The sequence below is a fragment of the Nicotiana sylvestris genome, chromosome 3 (genome assembly GCF_000393655.2).
Source record: "Nicotiana sylvestris chromosome 3, ASM39365v2, whole genome shotgun sequence".
In the NCBI taxonomy this organism is placed as follows: domain Eukaryota; kingdom Viridiplantae; phylum Streptophyta; class Magnoliopsida; order Solanales; family Solanaceae; genus Nicotiana; species Nicotiana sylvestris.
Window position 1 is genome coordinate 17,639,005 of NC_091059.1, and position 9,794 is coordinate 17,648,798.

A 9,794-nucleotide genomic window follows, 5' to 3' on the forward strand; every position below is an offset into this window, starting at 1 on the left:
GTCTTATTCAGACATGCGGTGTAGAGACTTAGAGTTCCAAGTTAATGATTGGGTGTTTCTAAAAGTATCTCCCATGAAAGGCGTTATGAGATTTGGGAAGAAGGGGAAGCTTAGTCCCCGCTATATTGGGCCATATAGAATCCTGTGAAAGATCGGACAGGTGGCTTATGAGTTAGAATTGCCACAAGAACTAGATACTATACACCCAGTGTTTCATGTGTCCATGTTGAAGAAATTCATGGGAGACCCGTCACCTGTGGTTCCTACGGAGATTATAGGGGTTAAAGACAACCTGTCTTATGAGGAAATTCCAGTGGCTATTCTTGATCGTCAAATCTGCAAGCTCAGAACTAAGGAAATTGCTTCAGTAAAAGTGCTTTGGAGGAATCAAAAGGTTGAAGAGGCTACATGGGAAGCCGAAGAGGACAGGAAGTCTAGATATCTCCATCTCTTTGAAGAGAAAACGGAAAATGTGGAAGGTAATTAACCTTTCCATTCAGGACTTATATTATAATCTCCATGTCCTTAAGTATTTACTCAGCTTAGTATTCAATTATCACGTACTCGTTCAGTTTGATATACATGTATTCATGATATTTCAATATTCGCATATCACCATCACACCCGTTTAATGTCCATAGATAGTCGTAGTTGCAACCAGGACCATCATTCGAGGACGAATGATTCCAGGGGGGGATAATATAACACCCCGTAAATTTGCTTTGGTGTGAATGTGTTAAATGAGTAGTAAGGTTATATTTTGGACATGTGAAGTTCCATTGGTATGATTAGGTGTGGAAATAGTTATTTTAGAATCAATACAAAGAGTGAAGTGTTCAAGATTCGATAAAATCTACGAAATTTACAAAAGATCAGTCTTGCAGTAGGTTTGGTGAAAAACGTGTAAGGTATTTGCGAAAACTCAAAACCAAAAATTTGTAGGCCTTTGAAATAGCTTTATAACGATATATTGTAGAGCCTGAACGTATCTCTGTGCAAAACTTTATGTGCTTTTTACAGAACAATATGAAATATGTGCGCCCTGAGCGCGCCCCTAGCGCGGTTGCGCTTCTTTTGAGGCAGTGTTACTGCCATTTTGCACGGTCAGGTCTTCAGGTGTGCAGGTGCACTCGTGGGGGGTCATTTTAAAGCCATATTTCGTCCTCCACAGCCCTAAAACATAAAAACTTGCTCTAGAAAGGGGAACACTCCTTAAGGGTCCTTCCACCACCCAAGGTAAGTTCTAATGGTGATTTTAAGTTAATTTTAATTTCCCAATATCTCATTAACATGGGTAAACCCTCCATATCATTAGATATTCGATTGGGATATTATTGTTGAGAGAAAGAAGCCTAGAACTCCAATTCAAAGGGTTTGAACTTCAAAAAGGTAATGTCTTCACCCTCTAATTGATTCTAGCATTGATTTATTGATTATAAACCCTAGTTCATGAGATATGAGTTGATGGGTTTGATAGAAAAGCATGAACGATTATAGGTTTAGGGTGTTGATTGTTGATGATTGGTTAAGGGTGTTGTTTACCTTATGGGTGATAAAGAATAATGTTGATTATAACCATTTGAGACTTTAGAATTCATCTAGGAGCAAGGGAATGGGTTATTGAGTGTAGAGACACCATTAATAAGGAATATGAAGCTTTATTCTCAACAAGTGTTTGATAAGATGCTTAACTGACCAAAACATGAGCATCATAGCTAATATGGAACCCCTTTGACTTCTATTACTATAGATTAAAGTTGAAAAGGTTGACAAACGTTGTATTACGCTCAAGAGCAGGAAGTTAAGGTATGTGAGGCTAACTCTCTATGTTTGAGAATGTTAATAATTCTCCCTACATTATGTTTCTTTTCCCACATTACTAATTGCCACAGAAACATAGTTTAGCCTAATTCTTTGAATACTTATAGAACTTCTATTCTCTAGCTTCATAACTCGTTCATGATTTTCATTCTGAATGTTGTGAGATCAGTTCGTATTCAATATAGACTTGGGCTTGATGTCCCCGAGTCTTAGTATAGCTTACTCTTTATTTCATAAACAGTTAAAGTTTCAGTGTTCATAATCAGTTCAAAAACACATGTCTCAGTCTAGTCCTATTCAGTATTCCAATATTATGTAACTCAGTGTGATTCAGCATTTCAGTATCATGTATTGTAATATGATTCTCATTTCCTAATTTTATATTCTTGAAAGTTGAACACCTTTATTTGGGCCTGAGACTGCAGTTTATGTTTTATGCATCATTGGGCCTAAGGCTGCAGTTATGTATATGTATACTTGGGCCCGAGGCCGCAGTTGTGCGCACACACACATACACATACACACATATATGTATATATATATATATATATATATATATATATATATATATTGGGCCTGAGTCCGCAGTTTAATATTCAGATAAATAGGTTGTTCATCATTCAGAAGAGTGAGTATTCATAATCCTACTTCCTATGTTTAGTTCAGTTATCAGTTATCAGTTTCAGTTACCATATTTACAGTTCTTTCCTTTAGTTGTTTTACATACCTGTAGTATTCAAATGTACTGACGTCCTTTGTTTGACCGCAGCCTACATCTCGCGATGCAGGTAATGATTTACAGGTTGACGATTCTGCTTGCTAGGACATCTCGTATCAGCTATTGGTGAGCCCCAGTCTTTCGGGGCATTATCCCTCCCTTTTTTAGTCATTATAGTATTTCCGTTAATAAGGTATACCGGGGACCTTGTCCCAGTAAACAGTTGGTATTTTTACTATTCCTTAGAGGCTTCGTAGACTATAACCCAGTCAGTCAGATATTAGCAGGATTTTATGTGTTAGCCTTGGCTACTTGTTTATACTTGCAGACCTTTTTAGTATTTTTCGCGTCTATGGTATTTGAGTCAGACTCTTTTGTAGATTATCATACCTCTAGCTTACAATTATACCACATGTTGATCCAGCCATACAGTTGGTTCGCTCGGTCACATGCAGTCAGGAACCGAGTGTCGTGTTATGCCTAGGCCATGGTTCGGGGCGTGACATTTATAGCTAAGTTTTTCTCGCCAGGGCATATGGAGACTTTAAGAGATGAGATTTTGGACTTCAAACAGGAACCTAATGAACCACTTCATGAGGTCTGGGAGAGGTATCAGACAATGGTGAAAGAATGTCTGAATAATGACATGACCGAAGCAATGATCCAGCAGACATCCTACTATGGCATTAACTCGACAAATCAGTGTATAGTGAACCAGCTAGCAAGGGGAAATTTTTTGAACACACCTTATGCTGAGGCATGTGAGATATGGATGAGATGGCAGATACTTCCTCAGCTTGGCAAAGTCGAGCCAATGTGTCGCAGGGTGACCCCTCTATCATTCACTTGCACAAAGAGCTCCATGATCATGGCTAGGCAATAGCAGAGTTAACTATAATAATGAACCAATTGGCAAAAGATCAATTGTAACAAGTTCAAGCACCAAGACAAGTAAATTCTATGGAAGGTGTCAACATATTGGTCAACAAGAGGCGACAAAGAGGCCAACAAGGTCAAGGTAGTCCGGATCAATATGAGCAGGGTAGTGGTAGTTTCAATCAAGATGATGGCTATGATGAGTAAAGTGAAGAAGTGCAGTACGTGAACAATTATCAAGGCCAAAGGGGCAATGCTCCTAACCAACAATAATAATAGAGATCCCAAGAAAATTGGGGGAATCAAAACCGATAAGGCAATAGTAACTGGGGGGAAAACAATCAGAATAAGGGCAACCAGGACAATAGGAGTGGCAACAACAATAATTGGGGAGGAAATAACAACCAAGGGGGTTGGAATAATGGCAGTCAAGGGAATCGGGGGCAAGGCTTTCAAAGGCCTCCGATGTATCAACCAAACAACCCACCTCCATTTCCGTCCCAAGGTCCTAGATCGTCAAACAATGAGATGGGAAGGATCGAGATGATGTTTGAACAAATGATGAAGAAGAACGCCGACTTTGATGCCCAGTTGGCATCCCACAATACTTCAATTCGAAATTTGGAGATTCAACTTGGCCAGATTTTGCAATCTTTGAATACTCGCCCTAAGGGGGCTCTACCTAGTGATACGGTAGTAAACCCGAAGGGTGGGAACAACACCGAGCATGCAATGGTGGTGATTACAAGAAGCGGTCGAGGTGGTGATGTGAATACCTCCGAGCAAAATGAAGTTGTGAGTGATGAGGTTGAAGTACAAGATGATGATGTTCCTATAGTTGATGAGCAAGTGAGAGAAGAGAATTAGATGCGTAAGTAAGAATTGATATTCATGATAATGAGGTGGAGACTCAAGATGACATGAACCCGTCTATGGAACACATAAAGACATACCATAAATGGTAGTTCCCAAGGCTAAGGCTCCTTTGTCAAGTCCTCCTCCACCTTACCCTTAAAGTTTTGTGAAGCAAAAGAATGAAAAGCAATTTAAGAAGTTTATTGAGATGATGAAAAGCTTGGCAATCAATGTTCCTTTGGTGGAATCTCTTGAGCAAATGCCGGGTTATGCCAAGTTCATGAAAGACTTGGTGACTAAAAAGAGATTTATGGATTGTAAGACCATCAAGATGACTCATCAAGTAAGTGCAATTGTGCACTCGATGGCTCCAAAGCTTGAAGATCCTGGTGCTTTCACCATTCCATGTACCATTAGGAGTGCGGATTATGAAAAGGCATTGTATGATTTGGGAGCTAGTATCAACTTGATGCCTTACTCCATGTTCAAAACTTTGGGTATTGGTCAACTGAGAGCTACTTCAATAAGGTTGCAAATGGCGGATAGAACAATGAAGAGGCCGTTTGGTATTATTGATGATGTTCTTGTCCGGGTGGATAAGTTTATTTTGCTTGCTGACTTTATGGTTCTGGACTGCGAGGTCGACTATGAGGTTCCAATAATATTGGGAAGACCTTTCCTTACAACTAGGAAGGCATTGGTTGATGTGGAAGCAGGGGAGCTCACCTTCTGGGTAGGTGATGAAAAAGTGGTCTTTCATGTGTGCAAATCAATGAAGCAGCCAAATAGTACTGAAGTATGCTCTTTTGTGGATCTTGCCACGGAAGTGATAGTTGATGATAATAGTGCAATAATCAATGTGGAGGATCCTCTAGAAGCGGTATTGTTGAACCTTGATGTGAATGAGGACGAAGGTAGGGTAGAGTGTGTCAATACTTTGCATGGAATGGGCTCTTACTCTTATGAGCTTCGAAAGCTCTCTTTGGATCTTGAGAACAGAAAGACTCCACCAATAAAGCCCTCAATTAAGGAACCTCCCATTCTGGAGTTGAAGCCTTTGCCTTCACACCTCAGGTATGAATTCTTCGGCCCTAGTTCAACTTTACCTGTTATTTTTTCATCTTGTCTTACTAATATGCAGGTAGATGCAACACTGGAGGTGTTCCAAAGAAGGAAGAAGGCAATTGGAATGACTCTAGCTGATATTCGAGGAATAAGCCCCGCCTTTTGCATGCACAAGATTATACTTGAAGATGATGCCAAGCCCTCCATGGAACATCAAAGGAGGTTGAACAAGGCTATGTAAGAGGTTGTCAAAAAGGAGGTGATCAAGTGGTTAGATGTAGGGGTTGTGTACCCCATCTCGGATAGTTCTTAGACTTCGCCGGTACAATGTGTGCCGAAGAAGGGTGGTATGACTATGGTTACCAATGAGAAAAATGAGTTGATTCCTACCAGGACTGTCATGGGATGGAGGGTGTGCATGGACTACCGCAAGCTGAATAAAGTGACCCGTAAGGATCATTTTCCTTTGCCTTTTCTTGACCAAATGCTAGATAGACTTGTCAGGCGTGCCTTCTACTATTTCTTGGATGGATACTCAGGTTACAACCAGATTTTGATTGCTCCAGAAGATCAAGAAAAAACAACTTTCATGTGTCCGTATGGCAGTTTTGCATTTTCTAGGATTCCATTTGGTTTGTGCAATGCACCAGGTACCTTCCAGCGATGTATGATGGCTATATTTACCAATATGGTGGAGGACTTTTTGGAAGTGTTCATGGATGATTTTAGTGTTGTGGGTGACTCCTTTGATGAGTGTTTGAAGAATCTTGACAAAGTGTTGGCCCGGTGTGAAGAGACAAATCTTGTGCTTAACTGGAAAAAATGTCACTTTATGGTAAAGGAGGGCATTATCCTTAGCCATAAGATCTCAAAGCACGGTATAGAGATGGACAAGGCCTTGAAGTGATCTTAAAGCTTCCTCTTCCTACTTCATTCAAGGGGGTTAGGAGTTTTCTTGGGCATGCGGGGTTCTACCGAAGATTCATCAAAGACTTTTCTAAGGTAGTGAATCCTTTGTGCAAATTATTGGAAAAGGATGCCAAGTTCGTGTTTAATGAGGAATGTATGAAATCTTTTGAATTTCTCAAGTACAAATTGACAAATACTCCCATTATTACCGCACCCAATTGGAGCTTACATTTTGAGCTCATGTGTGATGCAAGTGATGTTGTGATAGGAGCGGTCTTGGGTCAGAGATTAAATAAGATGTTTCACCCGGTGTATTATGCAAGCAAAATAATGAATGATGCTCAAGTGAATTACACAGTGACGGAAAACGATTTGCTAGCAATTGTGTTTGCAATGGAGAAGTTTAGGCCTTATCTCATGGGTGCCAAGGTGATAGTTCATACTGACCATGCAGCACTCCGCTACTTGATGACAAAGAAGGATTATAAGGCTCGGTTGATGAGATGCGTTATATTGCTTCAAAAGTTTGACTTTGAGATTGTTGATCAGAAAGGGAGTGAAAACCAAGTGGCAGACCACTTGTCCCGCTTGGAGGAGGAGGGGAGGCCCTGTGATGGCCTCGAAATTAATGATTCATTCCCTGAGAACAACTCATCTCTGTATCTGTGAATAGTATGCCTTGGTTTTCGGATGTTGCCAACTTTTTTGTGACCAATATTATATTGTGTGAGATCTCTTCTAACCAAAGGAAGAAGCTTAAACATGATAGCTTGGACTACTACTGGGATGAGCCTTACTTGTTCAAAATCTGTAATGATGGTGTGATCCGGAGATGTGTTCCGGAAGATGAGCAAATAAGTATTCTGGATGCTTGTCATTCCTCTCCCTACGGTGGTCATCATGATGGGGCGAGAACAGCTTCAAAGGTGCTTAGCTGTGGTTTTTATTGTCCTACATTGTACAAGTATGTGGGTGATCTTATGAAGAGATGTGATGAGTGTCAGAGAGCAGGTGGAATTTCAAAGAAGAATGAAATGCCTCTTATTACTATTTTTGAGGTTGACATATTTGATGTGTGGGGCATTGACTTCATGGGACCCTTTGTTAGTTCATGTGGAAACACATACATTCTAGTGGTTGTTGATTATGTTTCCAAATGGGTTGAGGCTGTGGCTTTACCCAACAACGAGGTCCGCAGTGTGGTGGCTTTTCTCAAGAAGAATATCTTTACTCGGTTTGGCACTCCTAGAGAAATCATCAGTGATGGGGGTTCTCATTTCTACAATAAGGCATTTGACACTTTGCTTGCAAAGTATGGTGTTAATCACAAGGTTTCAACCCCTTACCATCCTCAGGCTAGTGGGCAAGTTGAGGTCTCCAATAGGGATATCAAGAGCTTATTGTCAAAGACGATTAATGCAAATAGGACTGACTGGTCAAAGAAACTGGATGATGCTTTATGGGCATACAAGACTGCTTACAAGATTCTGATTGGTATGTCTCCATACCGGTTGGTGTTTGGGAAAGCTTTCCATCTCCCGGTTGAGTTAGAGCACAAGGCCATGTGGGCCTTGAGAAAGTTGAATCTTGAATGGGATGTTGCAGAAAATCTCTGGGGTGAAGCAACTCAATGAGCTTGATGAGTTCCGGTTTCATGCCTATTCCAACTCGTCCTTGTATAAGGACAAGATGAAGTACTTACATGACAAGTATGCCCATAGCAAGGAGTTCAAAGAAGGTGACTTGGTTCATTTATTCAACTCCCGGTTATGACTATTTTCAGGAAAGATTAAATCAAAATGGAGTGGACCTTTTGAGGTGGTGCTTGTGACTCCGTTTGGTGCTTTTGATTTGAAAAACAAAAATGGTGAAATCTTTAGAGTTAATGGGCACAGAGTGAAGCACTATCTTGGCAAGTTTGATGATAGCCACGTGGTGGCAATGATCCATCTCAAGTGATTGATGGTAACCTGCGTCGTGTCGCGACGTTAAATCAGGCGCTTCTTGGGAGGCAACCCATATGTTTTTCTTCTTTTTTATTTTCTTCTTAGTGTAGGATTTGTTTTTGAACTAACTGGTTGTAAGATGTGTGTAGGGATGTTTAATGCAATGCAGGACTAAGCTGGAAAAATTTGGTACTCTCTGAAGTTGGACCGCTGACAGCGCTCCATTTTTCGCGGTCAGTGGTGGCCTTATCGCGGAGGCAGAAATTGGTGGTGGACGCGGGATTGAAAATCCCAAAATGAGACTTCTCTGAAGTTTCTACCGTGTCTGCGGTGCATTATTCGCGGTCAGCGGTGCTCAATCACTGTCACAAAACATTTTTCGTTCTCAGCGGTAGTCTCAGAATAGCAGCCCTTCAGTTCTTCACAAGCGCGGACCGCAATGAATTACCGCGGTTGCACTAGGTAAGCTTTAGTGGGCCCCTAGGTGTTTTCTATAAATAAGCGGTCATAAGGTCTTTTACCTTTTTCGCCCATTTCACTCTCAAACTAAAATCACTACTGTTCATCAATGCCCTAAGCTGCAAAAACACAAGACTTAGAGTCCATTTTCATCGCACATTTCACATCTGGTAAATTCATTCCCTCATTATTATTTAATTTTGGACTTGTTTTTATTTTAACTGTTAGTTTTGTTTTTACTTCTTCTTCTTCTTTCTTTTAATTTTGACCTAGGGTTGTTTAATGTTAATTAGGTTAGGCTTAAAATAGTTAGGAGTTGTTAATGAATACCTAGTGGGGTTTGAAAATGTAGAGGAGATTTCTAAATGCATGAACAACTGAAACCCTAGGTTTGCTGAGCCCTCTTTTGACTTCCGCGGCCGCGGTTGATTTTTTGCGGTCCGCGTTCATAAGTTTTATCTGAGATAGAAAGTCCTGATAACTGCGATCAGCAGTGTCAAATTCCGCTGACAGTGGTGCCTCTCCGCGGTCACGATGCTTTTCTCGCGGCCCTCGATGCTCAAGTTCAGAGAGGTCTAAACAAGAGTCCGCAACCATGGTTGATTTTTCACGGACAGCGGTGCAACTACCGCGGCCGCACTCAACTTACCGCGCTCAGCGATGCAATAGAATTAGAGGGTGGGTAGTCTGATCCCCACACCTCCATGGCCGCGATGCATTTTCCGCGGTCCACGGTGTAGCCTCTGCGGTCGCGCTCCTTTTTTCGCAGTCCGCTGTCTACAATTTTGTTCAAGCACTGTCAACTGTTCTTCTACTTTTCTGCATTGCTTCTTCTAGTATTAGTACTAACAATTTTCCACTGATTATGTTTGTAGACAATGGTTAAATCTAGAGGCGGCAGTAGGAAGTAAAAAGGGAAAGCATAGTCCTCTCGGGGTAGGGGACAAGGACAAATTAAGTTGACCCCAGCAATTCGCAAATCAATTGGGGAAATGAGGAAGAACATCAGAGCTGCAAATAGAGCTGCTTCCCACTCAGAGGGGAGTGAGTATGTGCCCTCCTGGGAGGCATCAGAGACTGACTCAGTGCCAGCATATGTACCAGACTTCTCGGAGAGACTTAGGTTGAGAGATGAGCCTACACCT

General features: G+C 41.2%; 1 protein-coding gene across 1 annotated transcript; it reads left to right on the forward strand.

The window, feature by feature from the left end:
• Positions 1 to 4,478: 4,478 nt before the first annotated feature.
• LOC138887096 (uncharacterized) lies at positions 4,479 to 5,576 on the forward strand. Its single transcript, XM_070168812.1, has one exon. It carries the CDS (start codon positions 4,479 to 4,481, stop codon positions 5,574 to 5,576), a length of 1,098 nt encoding a protein of 365 aa, XP_070024913.1.
• The last annotated feature ends 4,218 nt before the right edge of the window (positions 5,577 to 9,794 follow it).

Coding starts and splice junctions, on each gene's coding strand:
- LOC138887096 (XM_070168812.1), top strand. CDS start 4,479: ATGATGAAAAGCTTGGCAATCAATGTTCCTTTGGTGGAATCTCTTGAG.